This window comes from Hemitrygon akajei, chromosome 21, assembly GCF_048418815.1.
Source record: "Hemitrygon akajei chromosome 21, sHemAka1.3, whole genome shotgun sequence".
NCBI lineage: Eukaryota > Metazoa > Chordata > Chondrichthyes > Myliobatiformes > Dasyatidae > Hemitrygon > Hemitrygon akajei.
In genome coordinates this window covers 31,813,718-31,841,649 of record NC_133144.1, presented here as the reverse complement: position 1 = coordinate 31,841,649, position 27,932 = coordinate 31,813,718, and the positions used below count along the sequence as shown (strand labels likewise).

General features: G+C 41.3%; 1 protein-coding gene across 4 annotated transcripts in view; it reads right to left on the bottom strand.

Moving 5' to 3' along the window:
* Positions 1–27,301, bottom strand: part of tbrg1 (transforming growth factor beta regulator 1) — a 46,759-nt gene extending 19,458 nt beyond the window's left edge. The window contains exons 1-6 of one of the 4 annotated variants that reach the window (XM_073025095.1): positions 27,017–27,301; positions 24,350–24,516; positions 19,630–19,687; positions 10,627–10,709; positions 5,116–5,152; positions 937–999 (exon numbers count right to left, since the gene is read on the bottom strand). In XM_073025095.1, coding sequence (XP_072881196.1) covers positions 937–999; positions 5,116–5,152; positions 10,627–10,709; positions 19,630–19,687; positions 24,350–24,516; positions 27,017–27,202 — 594 coding nt within the window. In that variant the 5' untranslated portion in view covers positions 27,203–27,301. The remainder of the gene's footprint in view (positions 1–936; positions 1,000–5,115; positions 5,153–10,626; positions 10,710–19,629; positions 19,688–24,349; positions 24,517–27,016) is intronic. The other 3 variants (XM_073025096.1, XM_073025098.1, XM_073025099.1) reach the window with 3 other exon arrangements.
* Positions 27,302–27,932: the final 631 nt, after the last annotated feature.

Sequence of the window (27,932 nt, the reverse complement as noted above, 5' to 3'; positions counted from 1 at the left end):
GTATCACTGAAAGGTTGCAGCAAAGCTCAGCTATCGATTAAATTCGTCAGGGAGAATGTGCAAGTTCCAAGCAGACAGAACCAGTGATCACAATTTAACTTGAGTCACTGAAGCCATGAAGCAGCAGCTCTACCAGCTGTTGCACTGTGCCGCCATTCACAGCTTTAGACTTTAACTCTTTGTTTTAAAGTGCACAAAAATACTGTTTAAATTTTTTTTTTTAAAAAGGTTCATTTTATTGAATATTTCTGAAATGTAGTGCTTTGATAGTTTTGGTAAACTCAGCTTCAGCAGAGCCATTAAGATCATTTAAGCACCCATGCATGGTTGCAAAATGATCCTCTCATATAACTGAATTATCATTGTAGATACAAAGGGGCCTTCCGTGATCCTTGGGGCCATTTCTATACAAACTATACATTTTCCTCCGGCAGCTTGCCACTGACTACACATTGTGGAAGAATTATGAGGAAATGTTGAGGTCTTTTCACATAAGATCAGGACTTTTCAGATCTGCATTAACAAAATACTGGCAGCAGCCTTCTAACATGGGTTACAAATAAAAACACAGGATAGGATAAAGAGAGTGCTCTCTGATTTGCAGAATGCAAAATGATGTCCCTTAGAGACTTTTATTGAGGGGGTGGGGATAAAAATGAGGGGGACTGGGGTGAGGGGGGAAGGTAGAGCTTTCCAAGAGGGAATAGAGAGTTTCCTAAATCATACAAGCAATTAGAAAATGGTGGCAAAATAAAACCTGCAGAAACCATAAAACTAGCATTATCTCTCTCCAGTGATGCCAAGTGATTTGCTGAGTATTTCTGGTGTTTATTTGTGAAACAGATTTCCAATAAGAAAATCCCCCATCTAGGGGAGAAGTAAACGAATGATAACCACCACCATGGTAATGAAAATAACACTGGGTAACATACTTACTTGTAGGGCAAATATCCCATTTTTATTCTCCAGCCTCTTGAATCGTCTACTTCCTTTCTGAGTCTATAAGAAAGCAGCAAAGAGAGAACTGATCACACTTAATACAGTCTCACCTACAGCATGCACAGAGGAAGATTAGGGCAAACAAGACATTAGCCACTGACAGTCATGCAAACTACATACACAATATTAAGTTATGAGTACATGTACACTATGAGGTTAGCATATACATCCTCACCCCCCACCCCCACCAAGTATCTTCAAATTACAGTGCCTGCTTCTGGTCTTACCTCAACCAACAGCACTCTCATCATCCCTCATAATTCATATAAATATCATTTCATTTGCAACATTGCCCTTCAGCTGGCATCAAAATATGATTCAACTGAGTGGTATTCAGTGCATCACATTTAATGTAATGCAATTAATGTGATATGATGAATACTTCTTTCTCAATTTAATCACGGCCTTCCAATTTAGAAAAGTTCACATTTTTAGAAGCCAGTGGAAAGAATTTTTTTCCAGAAGCTTAGGAGATCATTTATAGCAATGATTAATATACATTTGATTTTCATTCAGACAGCAAACGTTTCTGACTGAACTGGCCTGGTGTTTGATGTGGAAGAGAACCCAAAATCTCAGATCATTGGCTGGAGCAGAAACCTACCTTGTTTTTACAGAATTCCTATGTTCAAGCCAGGTCCTCATCAACTCTGTGCACCATCTACCCTGAACAACAGGACCCTTTCAGGACTATTTTGTGTCACCTAGCAAATATGACCAAACACTTCTAATGTGTAGTAACAGCCCAGTACACGGCTAGAGAGAGTTGGTAACTAATGGAATTAATAAACTCTACTGATGCACAGTATGCATGCCTTGAACTGAATGCAGAAATTAAGCAAGAAAACTAGAAGAAAGCAAAAATCATTAAAATAAAACAGGACCCGGTAAAAGTTAACAGGCAGCATCTACTTGCAGTTAAATTTGCATCTGCACTGTGGGTAGCATTCAAAGGAGAAATAACGAGAGTTCAGGGTCAACATGTTCCTACAAGGATGAAAGCCAAGCATAATAAATACAGGAAACTCTGGAGTTCAAGGAACATCAAATATTGAATAAAGAGATGAAAAGGAAGTTTGTGGTATGAATAGGAGACCAATCAAGAGTATAAAAAGTGTAGGGAGACACTTAAAAAGGAATTATGAGGGCATATACAAGGGTGTTTTGAATACTTACCAATGGCAAAATAACAACCTGAGAAAGAATAGTACCATTATGAACCACATGAGCAATCTATGGACATAGCCACAAAGAGAGAAAAGATTCTAAATGGATACCCTTCACTAGTATTCATAAGAAAGGAGCTTTGAAGTTGGAGAAGTCAGCAGAGAAGGTAAAATTTCCATAAAAATGGTACTTGATACCTTAGCAGGCTTTAAAGATAGATAAGGCAACAGGGCTACGTGAGATTTATTCCAGGGTGCAATGGAAGACAAGAGAAAAGATTGCTAGGACTCTGACTGAGATTTTTAAACTTTTGCTGGCTACAAGCCCCACTTTTCAAGAAAGGCAGCAGGAAAAAACTTGACATCTACAGATGCATTTTGGTAAAAGGAATAATAGTGCAGACTATTATCTAAATGGGGAGAAGGTTCAAACATCAGAGGTGCAGAGGGACTTAAGAGTCCTCATGCAAGACTCTAAGAAGGTTAAGTTACAGGTTGAGTCTGTGGTAAAGGTGGCAAATGCAACATTGGCATTTATTTCAAGGGGAACAGAATATAAAAGCAAGGAGATAATGCTGACACTTTATAAGACACTAATCAGGCCACACTTGGAGTATTCTCAAGCCTTGAGCCCCATATCTCAGAAAGGATGTTTTGTCATTGAGAGAGTCCAGAGCAGGTTCGCAAGGATGATCCTGGGAATGAAGAGGTTATAAAAGGAGCATTTGGGCCTGTACTCACTGGAATTTGGAAGAATGCGGGGATATCTCATTGAAACCCACCGAACGTTGAAAGAACTCGATAAGGTGGATGTGGAAAGGATGTTTCCTATGGTAGGGGTATCCAGAACTAGAGGACACAACCTCAAAATTGATGGGCAACATTTTAGAACAGAGGTAAGAAGGAATTTTTTAGCCAGAGTAGTGAGTCTGTAGAATGCTCTGCCACAGACTGCGGTGGAGGCCAAGTCCATGTGTATTTTTAAGGTTTCCTGATAGTCAGGGCATCAAAGGATATGGCGAGAAGGCAAATGTGTGGGGTTGAGTGGGATCTGGAATCAAGCATGATGGAATGGCAGAGCAGACTCAAAGGGCTGAATGGCCCTAAATCTGCTCCTCGATCTTATGGTTTTATACAGACCCGAGAGCCTAACATCAGTAGTGGGGAAGGTAATAGATAAAGTACTGAGGGATATGATTAATGATTTCTTGAAACTAGATATAGCTGACCTGGCTTTTTCAAGGTCAAATCTTGCCTGATTAATCTGATTTAATTTTTTGAAGAGGTAACATAAATGTATTAATGAGATGAGTGCAAAAGATGCGATTTACATCAACTTCAGGAAGGCCATGAGAAACTGGTTTAAAAGGTTAGGGCCCATGGAATCAACGGCAAGAAGACAGCGAGTGTTGTTAGTGGGCTGTTTTTTAGATTAGATTTCAGTGTGTTGCTCCTCCAACCTGAGAGTGGCCTCAACCTGACAGAACGGGAGGCCATGGACCGACATGTTGGAATTGGAATGGGAAGTAATACTAAAATGGGCGGCCACCAGGAAATCCCACCTGTTAGGGTAGACAGAGCAAAGGTACTCGACAAACCAGCTGTGTCTCACCCACTGACGTATAGGAGGCTACACCAGGAGTACTGGATACAGTAGATGACTCCTACAGACTTGCAGGTGAAGTATTGTCTCACTTGGAAGGACTGTTTGGGGCCCTGAATGGTGGGAGGGAGGAGGTGAAGGGGCAGGTGTAGCGCTTATCCTGCTTGCAAGGTGAAATGCAGGAGGGAGATCAGCAGGGTGTGAAGAGTGGACAGAAAAGTACCACAGGGTGCTGTGAACCTTCTGTTTATAAGATGCACAAACATTGGTGGGGTTCTTGATGGCATGGAGGCTAATTTTAGGCTAAAAGGTTACATGAATGTATCGATGAAATGGGTTGAGAAGTAGCAGATGGAGTTTAACCCACATAAGTGTGAGGTGATACATTTCTTAAGTACTAATGAACCATGAATAGTAGAATCCTAGAGTAGGAAAGAACAGAAAGACCAAGTTCATCGATCCTTGCAGGTGGCAACACAGGTAGTTAAAATGGTTAAGAAGGCAGATCCGTGCTGGCCTTCATTTGTTCAGGAATTGAATACAATAGCAAGGAGGTTATGTTTAACTTTATAAAACATTAGTCAGATCACAGCTGTAGTACAGTGTACCTTTTTGTCACCACGCTATAGGAACGATAATGATAGCCCTGCAAAGGGTGCAGAGATTCATCCAAGTGTCGTATGGAGAGAGCACTTCATTTATGAGGAGAGACTAATAAGGCAATACCCTCTACTCTGGAGTGGAGGAGGTTAAGAGGGACATGATTGAGGAAAATAAAATTACGACTTATGAATAGGGTAAACTGCACTGAACTATGCATACATCAGGAAGAGATAAACCTTGAGCGCATAGTTTCAAGGTAAAGGATTTAGAGGATCTAAGGAGGACCTTTTTTCATCCAGTGAGTGGCAAGTAGTTTGAATACACTGTCTGAGAGAATGATGGAGGCAGAGTTGTGGACAGCATTTAAGAAGGGTCTAGAAAAGCACTTAAATTGGCAAGGTATGGGATAATTCAGATGTGTCCTCACTGGTCGCTTGGATGTGATGGGTTGAATGTCGTGTTTACATGGTGTAGGACTTCATAACTGAAATTACTAGGTTAAACCCAGAAGTAAAATAGCTCAAAAGAACTGGGTTGGTTCAGATCTTCACTAGCTTGGTGCATCAGTCCTGTCCCCTCTCAGGGTAAGTATCATCACTTCTATGGTAGGGTGACTAGAACTATGACACAAGTCAGACTTCATCTTACAGCAATCATTATGGAGCATTGCAAACAGCATCTTTTACCAAAAGTAGGAAAACCATTGTTGGTGCAAATTCAGATAGAAACAACAAAAATGCCTACCTCTCGATAGAGGACAGCTTCCAGGCTGGATTTAGAGCTGCAAGGATGAAAAACAAGACATTCAGTGAATAGTGAAAGATACTTCAATACTGGCATTGTTACAGATTCTTTACATTATGGCAGGAGAATGGCAACGAAAGGTTTTTTTGCTATGGACTGTCAGAGTCACTGAGCCAAATGGCATCCCTCTCTTTCTGTCTCAGAGCTGTTCTACAATCCTAAGACCATAAGAAGCTGAAAGATAAGGCCATTCAGCCCTTCAAGCTTGTCTTGTCATTCAGTAAGATCATAGTTGATCTGATATTCCTCAAATCCACTTTCCTACTTTTTCAACACAACCCTTAATGCCCTTACCAACTAGAAATCTGTCTCAGGTTTAACTATACCCACAGTGTGCCCACAGATGTCGGTGGCAAAAGGTTCTGAAGACTCTCAGGACACTGAATTCCTTCCTCAGTCTGAAGTGGATGTCCTCTTTTTCAGGAATCTCCCATCTCTCATTAGAGAATACTCTCTCTCAGCATTTATCCTGTCTAGCCCCCAACAACTGGAAGTTTTTTTTAAATAAAATTGTCCCACATTCTTCTGAACACTATTTAGTAGAGACCCATTGTTTAATTCTGCCTCATTGGCAGTCCCTACATACCAAAGATCATCCAGTGATCCTCCACAAAATGAAATAGCATCTTTTCTTAATTGGGATGCTAAGCTATTCACAGTATTCTAGACACAGCCCCACAAGAGCTTCAGGCAGACGCAATAAGACTTCCCTATTTTGTATTCCGACTACCTTGAGGTAATGTCAAGTATTCCGTCTGTTCTTGTGCACTAAAACTGTTTCATGCATAGGAGCCCAATCTCAGTTTCTGAAGCTTTTCCTTCATTTAAATATTAATATTTATTGTTCCTTACAAGATAAACAACTTCACAGTTTACCATATTTTACAGCATTTGGTAATGTTTTCCCCAATCTACTATCCGATCATTACCTCTGTCTGTATCTCTTTCCAGCTGGTGTTTTCACTTACTTCTGTTCTGTCAACAAATTTGACTGCTGTACATTTTCCTCCTTTCTCCAATATACATCGTAAACAGCTCTAAACAACCCTTAAAACCCTTCCTCCATGCTGCAATATGTAATTGGTGAGTGCCATGAATTACCTCTTTAAATGCTTATTATTGCTTCCCTGTTTTTTTCTTACTAATCAATGCAACTCACCCATTTTAGCCAAAACCCGTAATCATATTCCAGTGTATAATCCTTTATTTACATTAAACGGTTTCTAATCTGAGTTTCTTGTACTTAAACAGATAAGACCTTATAATGCCTAGATTTTTACTTCCTATGGTATATTTTATTTTGAGGTAATTTATTAAATGTGCCTCATTACCCATTCATTACACGATCTGAGATAGCTTAATTGCTTGACTCCATAACCTGAAATCACTCTATAAATTAACTATTGTAGGCTACCTTTCTAACTTGATTAACCAAAAAAAATTAAGATTAAAGTTCTCCTCTTAAATTATCACATTATTTGTTGATTTATTTTCTTTTCTACACTGAGGCTACAATTTCCGGTTCCAAACGATACTTCGATAGTCTTAGCTCAGAGTAAAAATACTGCACATCCTTTTTTCCTCTTGCCCCACCCACCCCAAGTAACTTAAAATATTCCAAGCTTAAATCATTTCTCAAACCATACATATTTCCAGATGTCGAACCATTACAATTTCTGAACAGGGGATTAGAGGATTATCAGAGTGTTATTGTACCTCTGCACATTCATTCATTGTGTCGGTCATCTGTCCTCATTGCTCCTCTAAACATGCATCACCTCACAAGTCAGGATTGATTTCCATCTGCCATTGCTCTGCCAGTCTTACCAACTAATTAATATCATTATTTAGTTGAAGACCATCCTCCTCATTACAAGAAGCACTATTTTTTGTGTCATCTGTAAAATTACCAAACCTTACTGCTTCATTCACATCCAAATCACTAATATACACTCAGTGGGTACTCGATTAGATACCTACTGCACCTAATAAAGTGGCACCCAAGTGTATGTTTGAGATCTTCTGCTGCTGTAGCCCATCCACTTCAAGGTTCAATGTGATTCTGCATACCTCTATTATAACATGGCTATTTGAGTTACTGTCACCTTCCCGTCAGCTTGAACCACTCTGGCCATTTTCATCAACCTCTCTCATTAATAAGGAGTTTTTGCCCACAGAATTGCTACTCACTATTTTTTTTTGTTTTCACGTCATACTTTGTGAGCTCTAGTCTGTGGTATGTGAAAATTGCAGGAAATCAGCAGTTTCTGAGACACTCAAACCACCTGGTTTGGCACCAATAATTATTCCACAGTCAAAGTCACTTAGATCACATTTTTTCCCCATTGTGATGTTTGGTCCGAATAACTGAACCCCTTGACCATGTATGTATGTTTTAATGCATTGAATTGCTGCCACATGATTGGCTGATTAAATATTTGTATTAATGAGAAGGTGGCTACTTAGTGTATAAAACCAATATTAAGGGTCCAGGCATCAATCCCTGTGATTCCAGAGGTTTCCAATCATACAAAAGCTCTAAACCATCAATATCCACCAAACCAATATTGGATCCAATTTGCCATCTGACTTTAGATCCCATGGACTTGGAATTTGTTAAACTCTCTATAGATAGATAGATAGATAGATACTTTATTCATCCCCATGGGGAAATTCAGCATTTTTTTCCAATGTCCCATACACTTGTTGTAGCAAAAACTCATTACATACAATACAATACTTAACTCAGTAATAATATGATATGCATCTAAATCACTAGCTCAAAAAGCATTAATAATAGCTTTAAAAAGTTCTTAAGTCCTGGCAGTTGAATTGTAAAGCCTAATGGCATTGGGGAGTATTGACCTCTTCATCCTGTCTGAGGAGCATTGCATCGACAGTAACCTGTCGCTGAAACTGCTTCTCTGTCTCTGGATGGTGCTATGTAGAGGATGTTCAGGGTTTTCCATAATTGACCGTAGCCTACTCAGCGCCCTTCGCTCAGCTACCGATGTTAAACTCTCCAGTACTATGCCCACGACAGAGCCCGCCTTCCTTATCAGCTTATTAAGACGAGAGGCGTCCTTCTTCTTAATGCTTCCTCCCCAACACGCCACCACAAAGAAGAGGGCGCTCTCAACAACTGACCTATAGAACATCTTCAGCATCTCACTGCAGACATTGAATGACGCCAACCTTCTAAGGAAGTACAGTCGACTCTGTGCCTTCCTGCACAAGGCATCTGTGTTGGCAGTCCAGTCTAGCTTCTCGTCCACTAACCCCAGTCTTCAGTGAATTCTACGCATTCCCTGGTCACCTTCTTCTCCATAATACACTTAATACGCTTTGGGATTCCCCTTAATTTGTTTGCTAGAGTTATTTCTTGTCTACTTTTTCCACTTCTAACTTATTAAGTATCCTCATATACTTTCTGTGCTCCACAATCTCCATATTTTTCATATCTTGATCACATGCTTCACTTTTTCCTTTACCCAATCCTCTATTCCTTGATATGCAGGGTTCCTTAGACCTACTGCCCTCGCATTTCAGCCTCATGCAAACATCATGTTTTGGAATGCTCATTATTTCTCTTTTAAAATACCCCTACTTGTCGGGTGTAAACTTCCAGCAAGTAATGGTTCAGTCCATCTTGAAAGGTCTTTACTAACTGTATTACTTCATCAGTTCAGGACATCAAGTTCGGGATCATTCTGACTCCTTTCCATAGCTACCTAAAAATGTAGAGCAGTACCCGATATCTCCAAAAAACTCTCACTGATATCCAAGGTTCAGCACTGCCTCTTCTCTACTGAGGTGATATCTATACATCTGCTCCTCTATCTCCTGTTGGCTGTGAGAAAAACTGTAGCATATCCCACCAAAGTAATCACCATCTTTTTGTTCCCAAGCTCTAGTCATAAGGTCTCACTTCAAGAGTTTCTAGCATATCCTCTCCCAAGAGGGTATTCAGGGAAAGAGTAGAACCCAAGGGACAAGGTGAGTATAGAGATTTAAGATCCTTAATTCCTTACAGCCAGACAATGTGAGTGATGTCTTAAATAAATAAATTCTTCTGTCCTAAGAAGGATATTGTAGATGCAGTGATGGACTACTAGGTCAATATGGTAGTACCACCACTATATTAACACCTTTCTTCCATCACACCTGAAGTTACAGTCCTGCACCATATCTCCCTGATAGCATGATATCATATTCTCATGCATGAACAGTCAGAGTTCATTTGCCTTCTCAAGTCTTACATTAAATCTAGATACAATCTAGTCTAGCATTTTCTGCACATATATACTTTATCATACCCTTGCTTGCTTTGCATACTGGACTCAATTTCCCTTCTACGTTTGACTGCACCTCTCCCCCTACTGTGTCTCATTTCCCTGCTAAATTAGATCAAACCCACACCAAAGCATTAGCAAATTTCACTGCAGGGCATTGCCCCCATTGTGGTTCAGGTGCAACTTGTGCAGCTGATTCATGTAACTTCTCCAGAACTGGCTCCAGTGACCCAAATCATAATGGGTTTTGATAAATATTTGCAGACTATTTTAAATGTTTGGCTGCAACCAGAGGACAAACATTTAAAATAATCTGCAAAAAGAGGGAAGGTGAGGAAAATATCTTATCCATTGAAACCTGAAATATGCTAAGTGAAAAGATGGTGGGAGCATTTCATAAATATTAAAAGGGAAAGGGAAAAGGGATAAGGGGCAAAAAGGGGGCCCTTCTGCATTATGTGTCTACACTTCTGGGAAGTGGAATTAGAACAATATGAAAAACACAAAACAGTGATCAGTCAAAGAAACCAGAAATTGAAAGTAAGGAGGCTGCTCCAGTGGTGGAATGATGTCACCGATCAGATACAGAACAGTGAATCAGCCACTCAGTGAGAAACCTTCAGGAAGCTCTGACAGTAAAATACCCCACGGGACTGATGATTACTGAGGGGCACAGCTCTACTCCACAACAAGTGAGTTTGTGCCCACTCTCTGTTTCACTCCAGTAGGATTACACTTCTGGAAGTCTCCCTGTACCAGTATTCTCCCCCTCCCCCCAGTGGCCCTTGGTCAATATTAGGGACAATTAGACAACAATGGGCCATCAGCAGCTATCTGATGTGCAAGTTCTGAATGCCTACAGAAGCTCTCCAGATCCACCAATTACACATTCTTCTTCCTCAAAACTACACCCAGTTCTAATCAGCTACTCCAATCCTGATGAATATTCAAACATTCATTTAACATCAGAAGAGGTAACTTGGAAAATGGGCTGACTTTTTTTTTCATTGTTAACCCACAAAACCACAATATCTTTTGATTAGTGCAGGTTAACCACAGTCACTGACCAATGATCAGCTCTAAGACACCAGGTTTTTGCATCAATCCACATCCACCTGAGGTCTGCCTAGTGGCTGGGCCAATATAGAACTCATCTCACTTCGACTGCACGAGTCCTCGGTCCAGTATTCGCTGCTTGATTTCCTTGATGTACAGGGGTCTTCCAGCTTCCTCCAGAACAATCTGTGGCAAAACATTTGAACACTTTTCAACAGCTTCAAGTGATAAGCCATAAGTAAGACAACAGTAAAGTGACAGTCAAATCTTACAGTAAGAGACATTCTCAATTGGATGCTCAGATCTGAATGGGGCTTGTCCCCACGGTATTACTACTTACAAGGCAAGTTCAGTTAGCACAAGTGGCAGCAACCCATCACACCATGAGTTCCATGCCTCTTAAACACACTTTCAGAACTATGACACACCCACACAAAGCCCACATCTCTGGATCACACTGTAATCTGTCTCCAAGGCCAACATCCATGCATCCTTCAAGAGGGTGAACCACTGAAAGCCGTCTGGTCTAGCTAGTCCACCTGGCTGAATACTAAAGGTCTATGTAGTTCAAATGGCATGGGCATATTCAACCTCTTGTTTCTGCAATCTGAGGTTCCCACCTGCTTGAAAAAGGTATCTACTGTACCAGTGCCCAACAGCATGGTGACCTGCATCAAAGACAACTACCCAGTATCATCAACGGGACACATCTATCATCAAAAATCCCCACCATCCAGGCCAGATTACCATCAGGCAGAAGCCTCAAGTCCAACACCACCAGGTCCAGGAACAGGTATTTCCCTTTAATCATTAGCTTCTTGAACCAACCTGCACAAACCTAACTATCACCTTAGTACAGCAGCACTATGACCACTTTGCATAACAATAATCTTTCTTTCTGTCCTAATGTGTTCTTTCGTGTAAGAGGTGCATATGATTTATGTTTTTCCTGCGATTGTTGCCTATCTGATGCTATGTATCTGTGATGCTGCTAAGATTTTTGTACACCTATACAAACATGTATTTGCACAATGGCAATAAATTTAACTTTGACTTTTAACTAATTCAGTTAAACCTCTGATGGATGTTCTCAAGATCTGATGGGACAGGATGAGGTCCAGCCCAGTGGCACAACTAAAGATCCAGGAGAAACTAAGTCTTAAAAACATTACACATACAAAGTTTATGACACAGGAGTGGAACAATTAGCTCATCCTGTCTCCACTGTTGGTAAATGAGATACAGGCTTTCCAACTCAAAGCCCTTTGAATATATATGCAAGCATATATATGGTGAGGAATCCCGTTTCCACCACCCTTTCAGGAAAAAAGTTACAACCTCTACTACCCACTAGAAACACTTTTCTCCTCTCTCCTCTAATCCCTCCTTCCCTTACTTTGAATAGATAAAAACTGTTGTTTTGACCCCGCTGCTGTGGGAAACATGTCATTCTTGTTCAATAACCTAATTTTTATGAACCTTGGTTAAATCTTTCTCAAGCCTCCTTTGTTCTAAAGAAAACAACCTAAGCTTGTCTAACCTGGTGCACACTGAGTGACCACTCTGCCAAGCATCTTTGCTCCATCTGCCATGCCAGCCTGGATCTCCCAGTGCCCAGTCATTTTAATTCCACTTCCCATTCTCACACTGATACATCTGGCCTCAGCCTCCTCCACTAAATCAAACTACATGTAAGTTAGAGGAACAGCACCTCATCAACCACCTGGAAAGTTTCCAACTTGATGGAATGAACATCAAATTCTCAAAACCTCCCGTAACCACTCACCCTGTTCCATTTTCCTTTTCTCTCTTCCTGATCTACCTGGCCCCCCCCCAACAGATCACCTTTCTCCTCTCTCACCCACTCCATCTGTTCATCATCCACACACTCCTCCCCATCTCCATATTCGATGTTCCTTTTCTGACATATTCCATCACCTTCAGCCCTTTGTCACTTTCACCTTTCACCTCCCAGCTTCTCACATAATTCCCACTCTCCCCCCTTCCCTCATCTGCCTATAATCCCCCTTACTGAATCCACCAATCATCTATCTGCCAGCTCTTTCTCATTGCTGCCCCTTATATTATCTCTCCTCGTCCTTTCAGTCCAGATGAAGGGTCTTGACCCAAATTACTGATTGTACATTTCTTTCCATAGAAGCTGAGTTCCTCCAGCACTTTGTATGTTGCTCCCTATTCCTACATCAGTGGTCTCATATCCCCAGTTTATTTAATCATTCCTCAGATACAAGTTTCTAACCCTGGACACCTTCAAAAATTTCTTTTAATTCAATTCAGTTTCTTTAAGTATGATGAACAAAACATGGGCAGGGTACTCAGGATGTGACCGAACCACTATCACAGACAAGTCTAGCATAATCTCCCACCTTCTACTATACTCCTTCTTATTGCAACTAATAAAGGACTACATTCCATATGCCTTTATAAGATAGCTGGACTTTACTGTCCAGCTACTCTTAAGAATCTGTGGGCATTAACTCCAAAGATCATGTACACCCCCACTCTCTTATGTACTCCCTTGCCTCAGTACACTGCCCCAAATAAAATTTCATTTATCACTTTTCTACCTCTGGCCTATCTCTGTACCATCCGGCCAATTTTGTATCATCTGCAAACTCCTCTATCATTCTCCTTCCTGTCTAAATCATTAGAGAATAACAGAGAAAAATCACATATCTTGAGCCCTCGTGACTTGTTGTAAAACTATCCATCAACAATTACCCCCTGCTTGCTGCCACCGAGCCAACTTTGGATCCAGTGTGCCTCTCCCATGGATCCTATGAGCTTTACTGTACTGATCAAGTCCAAGGCTTGGGATCTATCTGAAATTCATATAGATGACATTGACTACATTGTACTTATTGACCCTCCATGTCACATCCTCAAAAAAAAACTAAGATAGTCAACCATGACCTTCCCCTCTCAAATCCACACTGGTTGGCTCTAGAACATAGAAGAATACAGCACAAAAACAGGCCCTTCAACCCACAATGTTGTTCAGAACTAATTCAATTTGTTATCAAATGCCCAACTCAACTACCTGCGTCTCAATATCACCAAGACCAAGGAGATGGTGGTGGATTTTAGGAGATCTAGGCCTCATATGGAGCCAGTGATCATTAATGGAGAATGTGTGGAGCAGGTTAAGACCTACAAGTATCTGGGAGTACAGTTAGACGAGAAGCTAGACTGGACTGCCAACACAGATAGATAGATAGATAGATAGATACTTTATTCATCCCCATGGGGAAATTCAACTTTTTTTCCAATGTCCCATACACTTGTTGTAGCAAAACTAATTACATACAATACTTAACTCAGTAAAAAAATATGATATGCATCTAAATCACCATCTCAAAAAGCATTAATAATAGCTTTTAAAAAGTTCTTAAGTCCTGGCGGTGCAGATGCCTTGTGCAGGAAGGCACAGAGTCGACTGTACTTCCTAAGAAGGTTGGCGTCATTCAATGTCTGTAGTGAGATGCTGAAGATGTTCTATAGGTCAGTTGTGGAGAGCGCCCTCTTCTTTGTGGTGGCGTGTTGGGGAGGAAGCATTAAGAAGAGGGACGCCTCACGTCTTAATAAGCTGGTAAGGAAGGCGGGCTCTGTCGTGGGCAAAGTACTGGAGAGTTTAACATCGGTAGCTGAGCGAAGGGCGCTGAGTAGGCTACGGTCAATTATGGATAACTCTGAACATCCTCTACATAGCACCATCCAGAGACAGAGAAGCAGTTTCAGCGACAGGTTACTATCGATGCAATGCTCCTCAGACAGGATGAAGAGGTCAATACTCCCCAATGCCATTAGGCTTTACAATTCTACCGCCAGGACTTAGAACTTTTTAAAAGCTATTATTAATGCTTTTTGAGATAGTGATTTAGATGCATATCATATTTTTTTTACTGAGTTAAGTATTGTATGTAATTAGTTTTGCTACAACAAGTGTATGGGACATTGGAAAAAAGTTGAATTTCCCCATGGGGATGAATAAAGTATCTATCTATCTATCTATCTATCTAACTAAACTCATCCCTTCTAACCTGCACAACATCTACATTTTTCCATTTCCTGCACATTCATCTGCCTATTTAAGAGTCTTTTGAATACCTCTATCATATTTGTCTCCACCATTCACCCACCACTCTTCTGTTAAAAAAAAAATCTTTCTCACATATCTCATTTGAATTTCCCTGTCTCACACTAAATGCATGTGCTCTAGTATTAGATAATTCAACCGTGGGAAAATTATACTGACTTCATCTATGCCTCTCATAATCTTATAAACCTCTATCAGATCTCTACTCAGCTTCCACCACTTCAGATAAAACAACCCAAGCTGTGAAAGTAGCTTCATAAGTAGATAGGGTAGCAAAGAAAGCTTTTGGCACATTGGCCTTCAAAGCTTACAGGAGTTGGGATATTATTTTGAAATTGTATAATATGTTGGAAATAATTTGGAGTATTGTGTGCCATTTCTGTCACCTACAGGAAAGATGTAAATAAGATTGAAAGAGTGCAGAGAAAATTTACAAGGATGTTGCCGACACCCGAGTTATAAGGAAAGATTGAATAGGTTAGAACTTTATTCCATAGAAAGTAGAAGATTGATGGGAGATTTGATAGAGATATACAAAATTATAAGGGGTATAGAGAGGGTAAATGCAAGCAGGCTTTTTCCACACGGTTGGGTGAGACTACAACTAGAGGTCATGGGTTAAGGGTGAAAGGTGAAATATCTAAGGAAACATGAGGGGAACTTCTTCACTCAGAAGGTGGTGAGAGTGTGGAACAAGCTGCCAGCGCAGGTGGAGGATGCAATTTTGATTTCAACATTTAAGAGAAGTTTGGGGAAGTACATCAATAGGAGTGGTATGGAGGGCTATGGTCCAGGTGCAGGTCAACGGCAGTTTAAATGATTCAACACAGGCTCGATAGACGAAAGGAGCTGTTTCTGTGCTGCAGTCTTCTGCAACTCCCCATGATGCTTCTTAAAGCACATTCACTCTAATCCAAGCAGCATCCTAGTGAACTTTTTCTGAGCCCGCTCCAAAATCTCCACATCCTTTCTATAATGGGACAACCAAAACTGAATGCAATACTCTATATGTGACAAGTTTTATAAAGCTGAAACTTCCAACTTCTGTACTCAATTCCTTGACTTATAAAGGCAAGCAAACAATACTCCTTCTTTACCACCTGTATAGTCTGATTAGTCTGTGTATTTCTACATCAAGACTTATACTGTTCTTTAGAATGGATGACAGTAAATCATCTACTAAATCAAATCCAATGGGACTTAATAACTTAGTTTAAAGCTACCTCATTTCCTAAACAATGTTAGCTATCCTCCAGTTGCCTGGCACCACTACTGCAGAGAGTTAAGGAACCTCATGACCTTTGTCTGTTCTCTGATGTACTGTAGATAATGGAGTAATCAGGGTGACTCTAGGTGAAATTAGGATATCACAGAGATTTCTATGGCTTAGATCCATCGCAGTTTAAGAGGAAACAAAATGAAGTGCCACGTGCCAGCGAGGGTAAGAATAGGATGCTCTGGAGGATGAACACATGGCTGAGGAACTGGTGTACGGGGCAGGGTTTCAGATTTGAGGATCATTGGGACCTCTTCTGGGGCAGATGGGACCTGTACAAGAGAGACGGGTTACACCCGAACTACAGGGGGACCAATATCCTTGCAGGGAGGTTTGTTAGTGCTGTTGGGGAGGGTTTAAACTAGATTTGCAGGGGCATGGGAACCAGAGTGCCAGAGTAGATAGTGGAGCAGAGGTGAAAATAAATGATGTTAAAGGTTCTTGCAAAGTCACAAATAGAAGGGTTGTGTGTGGTGGTAATAATCTTCTGAGGAGTGTCTATTTCAATGCGAGGAGTATTGTGGGGAAGGCTGACAAGCTGAGGGCGTGGATTGATATGTGGAATTATGACGTTGTAGCCATTAGTGAAACTTGGCTACAGGAGGGGCAGGACTGGCAGCTTAATGTTCCAGGGATCCGATGTTTCAGACGTGATAGAGGCAGAGGGATGATGGTTGGGGGATAGCATTGCTAGTCAGGAAAATTGTTACTGCAGTGCTCAGGCAGGACAGATTAGAGGGCTTGTCTACCAAGGCCATATGGGTGGAGCAGAGAAACAGGAAAGGTATGACCACATTAATGGAGTTGTATTATAGACCACCCAATAGTCAGCGAGAATTGGAGGAGCAAATCTGCAAAGAGATAGCAGACAACTGCAGGAAACAAAGTTGTGATAGTAGGAGATTTTAATTTTCCACATATTGGTTGGACTCCCATACTGTTAAAGGTCTAGATGGGTTAGAGTTTGTAAAACGTGTTCAGGAAAGTTTTTAAAATCAATATATAGAGGTACCAACTAGAAAGGATGCAATATTTGATCTCCTATTAGGAAACGAGTTCGGACAGGTGACGGAAATGTGTGTAGGGGAACACTTTGGTTCCAGTGATCATAACACCATTAGTTTCAACTTGACCATGGATAAAGATAGATCTGGTCCTTGGGTTGAGGTTCTAAACTGGAAAAAGGCCAAATTTGAAGAAATGAGAAAGGATCTAAAAAGCATGGATTGGGACAGGTTGTTCTCTGGCAAGGATGTGATTGGTAAGTGGGAGGCCTTCAAAGGAGAAATTTTGAGAGTGCAGAGTTTGTATGTTCCTGTCAGGATTAAAGGCAAAGTGGATAATCTTGGTTCTCTAGGGATAATGGAACTCTGATAAAGAAGAAGAGAGAGATGTATGACATGTATAGGAAACAGGGAGCAAATAAGGTACTTGAGTATAAAAAGTGCAAAAAAATACTTAAGAAATCAGGAGGGCTAAAAGAAGACATGAGGTAGCTTTGGCAGTCAATATTCTACAGGTATATTAAGAGCAAAAGGGTAGTAAGGGATAAAATTGGTCCTCTTGAAGATCAGAGTGGTCAGCTATGTATGGAACCAAAAGAAATACTGGAAATCTTAAATGGGTTTTTTGTGTCTGTATTTACTAAGGAAACTGGCATGGAGTCAATGGAAATAAGGCAAACAGGTAGTGAGGCCATGGAACCTATACAGATTGAAGAGGAGGAGGTGCCTGCTATCTTGAGGCAAAGCAGAGTAGATAAATCCCCAGGATCTGACAGGGTATGCCCTCGGACCTTGAAGGAGACTAGTGTTGAAATTGCAGGGGCTCTGGTAGATATATTTAAAATGTCGGTATCTACGGGTGAGGTGCTGGAGGATTGGAGGATAGCTCATGTTGTTCCGTTGTTTAAAAAAGGCTCTAAAAGTAATCCGGGACATTATAGGCCAGTAAGTTTGACGTCAGTAGTAAGTAAATTATTGGAAGGAATACTAAGAGATAGGATCTATAAGTATTTAGATAGACACGGACTTATTAGGGAGAGTCGACATGGCTTTGTGCGTGGTAAGTCATGACTAACAAACATATTAGAGCTTTTTGAGGAGGTTACAAGGAAAGTGGATGAAGGGAAGGCAGTGGATGTTGTCTACGTGGACTTCAGTAAGGCCTTTGACAAGGTCCCGCATGGGAGGTTAGTTAGAAAGATTCAGTCGCTAGGTATACATGGTGAGGTAGTAAATTGGATTAGACATTGGCTCAATGGTAGAAGCCAGAGAGTGGTAGTGGAGAATTGCTTCTCTGAGTGAGGGCTGTGACTAGTGGTGTGCCACAGGGATTAGTGCTGGGTCCATTGTTATTTGTCATCTATATCAATGATCTGGATGATAATATGGTAAATTGGATCAGCAAATTTGCTGATGATGCAAAGATTGGAGGTGTAGTGGACAGTGAGGAAGGTTTTCAAAGCTTGCAGAGGGATCTGGACCAGCTGGAAAATGGGCTGAAAAAATGGCAGATGGAGTTTATTACAGACAAGTGTGAGGTATTGCACTTTGGAAGGAAAAACCAAGGTAGAACATACAAGGTAAATGGTCGGGCATCGAGGACTGCAGTAGAACAGAGGGATCTAGGAATACAGATACAAAATTCCCTAGAAGTGGCATCACAGGATGATAGGGTAGTAAAGAGAGCTTTTGGTATATTAGCCTTTATAAATCAAAGTATATAGTATAAGAGTTGGAATGTTATGGTGAGGTTGTATAAAGCATTGGTGAGGCTGAATTTGGGGTATTGTGTGCAGTTTTGGTCACCGAATTACAGGAAGGATATTAATAAGGTCGAAAGAGTGCAGAGAGGGTTTACAAGGATGTTGTCGGGACTTGAGAAACTGAGTTACGGAGAAAGGTTAAATAGGTTAGGACTTTATTCCCTGGAGTGTAGAAGAATGAGGGGAGTCTTGATAGAGGTATATAAAATTATGATGGGTATAGATAGAGTGAATGCAAGCAGGCTTTTTCCACTGAGGCTAGGGGAGAAAAAAACCAGACGACATGGGTTAAGGGTGAAGGGGGAAAAGTTTAAAGGGAACATGGGGGGGGGGGGTCTTCTTTACACGGAGAGTGGTGGGAGTGTGGAATGGGCTGCCAGATGAAGTGGTAAATGCAGGCTCACTTTTAACACTTAAGAAAAACTTGGACAGGTACATGGATGAGAGGTGTATGGAGGGATATGGGTCAGGTGCAGGTCAGTGGGACTAGTCAGAAAAATGGTTCGGCACAGCCAAGAAGGGCCAAAAGGCCTGTTTCTGTGCTGTAATGTTCTATGGTTCTAAGTAGACCAGGGTATTTGATTTCCCATACAAGGGAAATTGGTGGGGGGGGGTGGTACTTGGAGAAAAGATGATTTTGGGTGGTTTTGGATTCTGTGGTTAAGGATGTTCTGGGTGCTGAGATCACCAAGGGAGCTGTAATCTCATACTTCTAAATAATGTTGTATACAACAGTCATCATTGGCAAGGAGAGTGGGTACCCAACAACTAATGATTGTAAGAATACATCAGTGGACAAGTATACCCCACAGGGCAGATGGCAGTGGCAGGATGAATCAGGGAAAAGATAGTTCTAAAGTGATACAAGAAATACATGCTGCTTTACACATACCTCAAACAGCAACAGACAATACCAATGAAAAGTTGGGCAAATAATGACACTTACCTGAGCAGCATCCAACCACGTCATGTTTGGCTTGTCACTCACATCAGATGTTGGCTCGCTAGGGAGGAGATAAAAAAAAGTTTATTTCCCTTTGTCCATGTCAACACGTGAATACCTTTAAGATGATAATGCTTCATTGCTATCAACAGGAGAGTGGTCAATCAATCTAACATTGGGCAACTTGCTGGAAAAAATCCAATGGGGCTGCATAAAACAACACTTAGAGGGAACGGGGTTTATCAAAGAAACTCAGCATAGAATTGTAAGGAATGTCATGCCTGACTGATAATTAAATTTTCTGACGAGGGTTAATGAAGAAGGTAAGCTACATGGCTTTAAAGCCATTAATGAAATCCAACATGGCAGTGGTCATAAAAATAAAAACTTAAATGACCCTTAAGTAAGTGGCAAGTTGGATTAAAATTTGGTTCAGACAAAACAAGGGGTTTGCTAGTTTCAGTAACCAGAAGATGAAAGGATTGGGTGCATGATAAGTAAAGTTCAATAAGGCTGCTCAGTACAGTCGGCCCTCCTTATCCACTGGGGATTGGTTCCGAGACCCCCCGCAGATACCAAAAAACGCAGATGCTCAAGTCCCTTATTTAACCTGTTTAAGTACGGTGGTCTTTAGGACCCAGCAGAACCCCAGACCTTATTTAACCTGCCTCAGTGCGGTGGACATTAGGACCCGGCGGTACAGCTCTGAATCCGCAGTGTTTCTGTTCACGAAAATAATCACAATTGAAAATAAGGTGGAAGTAATAAAGCGATTGGAAAGAGGTGAAACGCCATCGGTCATTGGAAAAGCGTTAGGCTACAGTCGGTCAACAATCGGAACAATTTTAATGGAGCATGTGAAAGGCCCTGCCCCGGTGAAAGCTACAATTATTACTAAGCAACGCAGTGAATTAATTTTTGAAATCCATATGTTTCTTAAGTGTTTTATCTGCATAGAAAGGTAAAATATGTACTATATACTAAGAAAAACGTTTGACTAACTGACGCTAAATAATACCGGATGTACCTGTTCTGACTTCAAATCCGACTTAAAGATGGACTCAAGAATGGAACTCATTCATAACCCGGGGACCGCCTGTACTTTTAAGTAATTTCTAGATTACTTATAGTACCTAATACAATGTAAATGCTATGTAAAGTTGTTATACTGTATTGTTTAGGGAATAATGACAAGGAAAAATAGTCTGTACATGCTCAAACAACGAGTGCTGGAATGAGAACTTCCGGGTTTTCCCAATCTGCGGTTGGTTGAATCCGCACATGCGGAATCTGCAGATGAGGACTGACTACTTACTGAGCTAAGTTTTTATCCCCCCCGCAAGACTGGTTTGTTTGAATTTTTATAATAGTCATGGGAGTTCGTTCCTGTGTATGGGTGTCTAAGCCAAGTGTATATAACCCAGAGAGGGCCCGTATCTAAGAATTTCCCAGATTATTATGTTTACACTTGACTACTCTTACATTCTACTTTTCCTTTCCCCCATTGTTGAATTGTGAAATTTTCCAGGTCCTCAAGTAAGCTGCTTTTACTTTGGACAAAATTATAAGCCTTTTCCTTTGAAACTAATCTCTGGGCCAAACCACGACAGAAAGTGGAGCAGTGGCACAAAACTAGGTAGCACTGAAAATCCTTGATTTTGTCTCGAGATTCCATGAAGTCTCATGGTGTCAGGTCAAACATGGGTAAAGAAACTTCTTATTCACCAAATTTTCTCTCAAAGCCATAAATATCCCTCCCATATTGCTATAATTTTGGAAGCATTTCATCCTCACTTTAGGATTGCAGGAGTACCTTAGGGCAATGGTCAGGCTTCAGCAATATTATCAAAGCACATATTCAGAACAAAGTTCATTAAACTTCCTTCCATCAGAACAACATAGAACAGTACAGGAAGAGGTCCTTCAGACCACAATGTTGTGCAGAACCTATTAAATTATAAATCAAATGGCCAACCAAACTAATCCCTTATGCAAACACAAGGTACAAAATCCCTCTATTTTCCTCACATTCCTGTACCTATCTAAATGTTTCTACCATCATCTCAGGCACTGCATTTCAGGCACCCACTACTCTGTGTAAAAAAAAAACTTGCCTCTCACATCACCTTTAAAATTACCCCATCTCACCTTAAATGCATGCCCATTGGGTTCATGGCAAGATTCTAGAAAATGTGAACTTCTTAAACAATCAAGAGTCACTCACAGTGAAGACAGGTATTGATGATGAAATCTTCCATCACACTGAATATATCAGCAATGACCCTGATCAATTGAGGGAAAGGGTGTTTGTAGACTTCAAACTTGATAGAAAACACTGTACATGGCTCCTGGGTAGCAGTGTTCGCAACTTTCCAACATATTTCTGAGACCTGGACTAACTACACAGGTATCTCAAGGCACTGAACAATCACAGATGCTACAAAATCCTCCAAATTCACCAGAAGAATAAGTGAACAATCATCTTCAACATCCTCAGAAATGAGGTTCTAACTACATTCAGTCAGCCATGATAGGTAAGGCCACACCATTAGAATGTCAAAGCAGATTTCAAACAGACACTCTAGTCCAAGCTCTGTCATAAAAAAGCAACTACCTTGTGAATTCAGTAAAAGATTCAAGGATTTTCCAAACTTTGATTTCACAATGTATGTATATCTGCACTGTATCCTCTTTAGTCCCTTCAGAGTAAGGATTATTGCTTCCACTCTGGTTCTAGGGTGACTGATAAGAAGGAACATAATTAAGCTATATAAAATAACGGGGTGTACTGAGAGGGTAAATGGCAGTTAATTTGGATTTAGGGCCAAGAGATCTAGATGGAATCTGAGGGGGAACATTTTCACCCAGAGAGTAGTGAGATCTTAGCATTTGAGAAGGGTCTAGCCAAGAATTTCAATACACAAGTCTATAAGGCTAGAGAGCCCAGTGCTATAAAGTGAGATTAGTACAGATGGATGCCCACTGATCAACACTGTGTTGTGGGGCAAATGGCCTAGATCCATGCCATAGACTCAGGAGAAGGAAGGCTTCAGATAAGCTGACAGAAAATAATAATGAGTAAAGATTTTCCAAGAGGTTTCCTTGAGCTCCCCCAGCAAACAACTATGTGAAGTTGCTCCCATTAAAAGGCAGATTCCATCAGTTTCAACATGCACCAAATGCTGGAGGAACTTAGCAAGTCAGGCAGTATTTCTGGAGGGGAACATACAGTCAATGTTTTGAAGGGTCTCAGTATTGTCTCATTGTCTCTTTACTCCACTCCATAATTGCTGCCTGACATGCTAGCTTCCTCCAATATTTTGTACACGTTGCTCAAGATTTCCAACATCTTCAGAATCTCGTCAAAGAATACTACAGCACAAAAACAGACCCTATGGCTCACCTTGTCTGTACCAAACAGTTAATCTGTTTAGTCCCATCGAGCGGCACCCAGACCATTGTCCTCTATACCCCTCCCATCCACGTACCTATCCAAATTTCTCTTAACTGTTGAAACTGAACCTGCATCCACTTGCGCTGACAGCTCATTCCATACTCTCACCACCTCTGAGTGAAGACAATTCCCCTCATGTTTCCTTAAACATTCCACTTTTCACCCTTAACCCATGACCTCTAGTTGTAGCCGCACCAAACCTCAGTGAAAAAGGCCTGCTTGCATTTACCCTAGCTATACCTCTCAAAATTCTGTACACCTCTATCAAATCTCCCCTCAACCTTCTACATCCTAGGGAATAAAGCCTTAACATAATCAACCTTTCCCAATAACTCAGGTCCTCAAGTCCTGGCAACATCCTTGTAAATTTTCTCTGCACTCTTTCAGCCTTATGTATATTCTTCCTGTAGATAATGTTTAAAATTCCACCAATTAGCACACTCAGTCTGGATCTCACACCTTTCTAAACACCCATCAATCCCAAGGTCTTTGCATTCCACATTACTGCATATTCAACCCAACCAAAGGCTTCAGTCTTAACTTTGCTAAATTCCAAGACATCTTCCCCTCATACGTCCAATGTTCTTCCATCAGCGTTCCTGCTCTTTCTCAAAGTATGACTCAGCTCACAAATTCCAAGGTAATTTACACTGGATATGACATAATGTTCCAACATTTTCTGGCAAAGTCTGAACTGCATTTCGTGAGAAATCGACCTGTCCCCTGTGTGAGGCAGCATCAGATAGGGATGGATTATGCCCATTTCTAAACAGGGAGACTGCTTGCCCACCAAATGAACACATGGATCCATTTATTTACCTTTTTAGGGAAACAGCAGGTCTTAAATGTCTTTTAGGTTTTCAAATTTTTTGCTTTTTAATGTGCCTAATATTACAGGATATTGGTGCTCAGCTGATTGGAGCTGAAAGGGAAAAAAAAAAATCAGCAAACATTTGAAATAAAAGTACTCAGAATGCCCCAAAAATGTGTCACTGGTAATAAAGCAATTTTGAAGTGTCATCAGGAATTGATTGCAGGTAAATGTAATTGCAACTTAGGACACAGAAAATCCTGCAAACAACAATTCCCTGTGAAATGATGCTGACTTAAGGTTAAGCATTGACCAGAATACCCCATCAAAAGATGAGAGAAAAGGGTGGTTAGTAAGCATGAAAAATTGTATTCAGAATTCCCAATAAGAGACAGTTTGTGGTTAAAAAAAATTCCTACAACCACCATTAAAATGAAATCACTGACAACAAAACTTACGCTTCTAGTGCTTCACTGTTTGCAGGCAAGATGGTCACATTATCGAGGGCTGGGAAAAGAGAATAATTCCCCTGTCCATCATGATCCATTTCCGATTCAAAATTGGAAAGAGAATTCATGGTGTCTATTGGAGAAAGAGACGTCTCTGGAGAATGATTGCTTGTGGACTATTCAAAGGAAAAAAAATGTAACTCTCATTAATTCAAAATGATTCCACTTCTTAAGCAGGCAACACTTAATATTGCTCTGGATTTAACAAAAGGGTGTTCCTTATTGGCCTTCCTATTAATAACTAGCAAAAAAAAATCAACTTAGTGACAAACCAAGAGCTAATTTTCCAAAAGCTTCTGTTAAAACTACTTAAAGGCAAGTTCATGACGAGCAAATGAAATGTCTACTTTTAGCCCACACCAAGCATGACTGGTAAATTGTGCAGAGAAATTGGAAATGGATTTGAGTCAGGGTCACAGAGCATGGAAAAACCCCTTTAACCCACCATGATCATGCCAGCCATCAAATACCTTTTTGTACTAATCTCATTTTCTCCCATCTGGCCCATCAGCTTCTATATCATGGTACTTCAAGTATTAATCTGTATACTTCTTCAATGCTGCGAGTATTAACCTCTACCATTTTTTCAGGCAGCACATTCCAGATTTGCACAACATCCCAGGTGAAAGGTATTCCTCCTTATACCCACTCTCCTACCCCTTACTTTAAACGTATTTCCTTTGTAACATATAACTGTGGGGAAAGGATTCTTCACAATCTACCTGATCTTCACTCACCATAAACTTACATATATCTTTCAGATCCCAGTCTCTGGTTCAAAGAAATAAACCCAGCTAATTCAATCCTAATAACAGAAACATTCCAGCCCAGAAAAAATCCTATGACTCTGTTCTGCATCTTTTATAATGTTCATATCATTTTTACACTGTGGTGACCAGAACTGCACTCCCATCCTTCAGCTGTGCCGTAACTACTGTGTTACATCTAATCGTTAAAATCCTACAAAGGCAAAGATAAATTAAATAAGCCAATTTTCTAGCAGCATTCACACCACACAATGTTCCTCCTGCTCTTACAAGATCTTCTTAAATGCACACCTACATTATTTATCTCGGCGACTCTACACGGCAGCAATTTTCCTTATCGTAATTATTTCCAAAGAATGAAATTTCCCCTCAAGTCCCCAAATGAACCTGCTAATGACTACAAACCTGGCTTCTAGATATTTTCACTATTGCAAGAACACATAGATTAAAAATTAGACACCAACCCCATCAGACTAAACAACTAAAGCAGCATGATTTTCTCATCTTTATGCAATAGAAAGGGCCAGGTCACTTCACAATGGAAGGGTCACATCACAGGCCTCCTGTCCTACAACAGTGCCCTGAATGGTGATAGGCAATTAAATGGTTAATGGGCAGGAGCCAATCTGAAACCATCCCACGCTCAATAACAAAAAGAATTAACAGGAGTGGAAAGGACAAGGCTGAAGCACCTGTATCCATGTTCACCAGATAAAATTCACCTCAGCTTCCTCCTGAGATGCCTGATTCACAGAAATCTGCCTTCAGCCTATACAGTTTACTTCAGCAATATCAGCTGAAAGCACTGGATACAGCAAAAGGCCACAAAATCCTTGCTGTAGGGTTAAAGACACACTGCAGCCACATCTTCCAGTACAACAGCTAACTGGCATCGACCCAACAGCACACAAAACTACAGGACAAATCTAATTCTGTTGATAAGAGAGGAAAGGTGTAATCCAGCATATGCCACACATCAAGAAAAGCTGTTCCAGTATTGTTACATCACCAACCTCTATCCAGCTACCACAAAATTGCCCATATATGTTCTGTTTGCAAAAAAATGATAAAACTGAAGTCAAATGGACATCAGGGCGAAAACATTCTGATGTTACACCTAACAAAAAGCAAGATAGTTGTGGTTCTTGTTGTTGAATCATCTAGACTGAGAACATCACTATAAAAGCTCTTCACAAGTGCACTATGCCTTGCCATTTCAGTTCTTTCATCAATGACATACCTTCCACCACAAGTTAACCAATTCTTTTGCAACTCAAAAACTGAAGCATTCCAGATCTGCATCCAGCAAGACTAAAACAATATTCACGCATGGGCTGATAAGTCGCAAATACTATTTATATTACAGAAATACAAGTGACAACCGCCGCCAACAAAATAAAGTCTACCTACCTACCCGTGACTTACCATAACTAAGTTCCTCGTCATCATCTAAAAGGTTATACTGACTAGAAACTCAACTGAACCAGCCACACAGATACAGTGGCGACAAGAGCAGGTCTCTGATTAACAATGTTGCTGATTAACCATCCACAAAACGTTCAGCAGTTATTAGCCGACTCCTCTAACAGCACCTCCCAAACTGCCATAAGGGAATAGCCGCAGTTACACCTACATGAGACATACAGTGTAGACGAGTAACTCCACTATTGTACCCTCACTCTCGCTGGGTGTAAATCCCTAGCCAACCACGTTATAAAAGCACTATAAAAGGACGGGCGGCAGGGGATGGGTCGGCCGGTGGAAGGGGAAGCAGTGGTGTAGGGGGGAAGACCCCAATCGCACCGTCACCGCCCTCCAAGCTGCCGCAAGATCCAGCTCCAGTCCTAACCTGAGTCCTGGAGAGGCGAGCTGATGTTGCTGCTGCTGCTGCGGAAAAAGCCCTGGGCCCCGCAAGGACACTCACCACGGGCAGCAGGACGGCGGGTTTGTGTCCATGTCGGAGCTGCTCCTTCCCATGGATCATTGGCGACTTGTGGAGGATCTCCCCTTCAGTCTCCAAACTGTGAGACTCCATAACAGAGTGGAGCAACAGGCCACCCACCGGTTCTCAAGCGGTCAGGTAGCTCTCGGCGGGGCTCGGATCCCTCCGCCAGTGCTCGGGAGTTCCGGCAAGCGCTCGGGTCCCTCCGCTAACGCTCGGATAGTTCCGGCAGAGCTCGGGTCCCTCCGCTAACGCTCGGATAGTTCCGGCAGAGCTCGGGTCCCTCCGCTAACGCTCGGATAGTTCCGGCAGAGCTCAGGACTACATTTTTCTCCTTCCTTTCGGGTAGTGGTCACCAACTTTTTTAAGCCCAAGATCCCCTGCCTCGGCCTTACTGAAAGACAAGATCGACTCCAAATCGATTAGTTACACACATGCACACCGGAGCAGAAAAGACCAGAAGTAAAACCCCGCAACCCGGAAGTAGAAATAATGTATGAACACCAGGAGTCACCATGATTTTTTTGCACCGCCGTTGACAATATTCTTGTGGACCGGCCAACGTGGTGGTGGTGGGGTCGTCAAACACGACCGGAATACAGCGATACTTGAAGCAGGAATAGATTTGTCCAGTCTATTCCGCAATTTAGTTTACATGGCTTAGCTTCTGTCCCACTAGCTCACGGTTTTACCGCTGGGAAAAAACTCAGCGGGTTTGTATTTAAGTGCAGGGCGCTTGGACTCAAGGTGCCAAAACAGTTCTGAGGGCTTCATTGCCTCATTAGACAGCCTCTGGTCTCGAGCTCCAGCCTCCCGCCCGCCG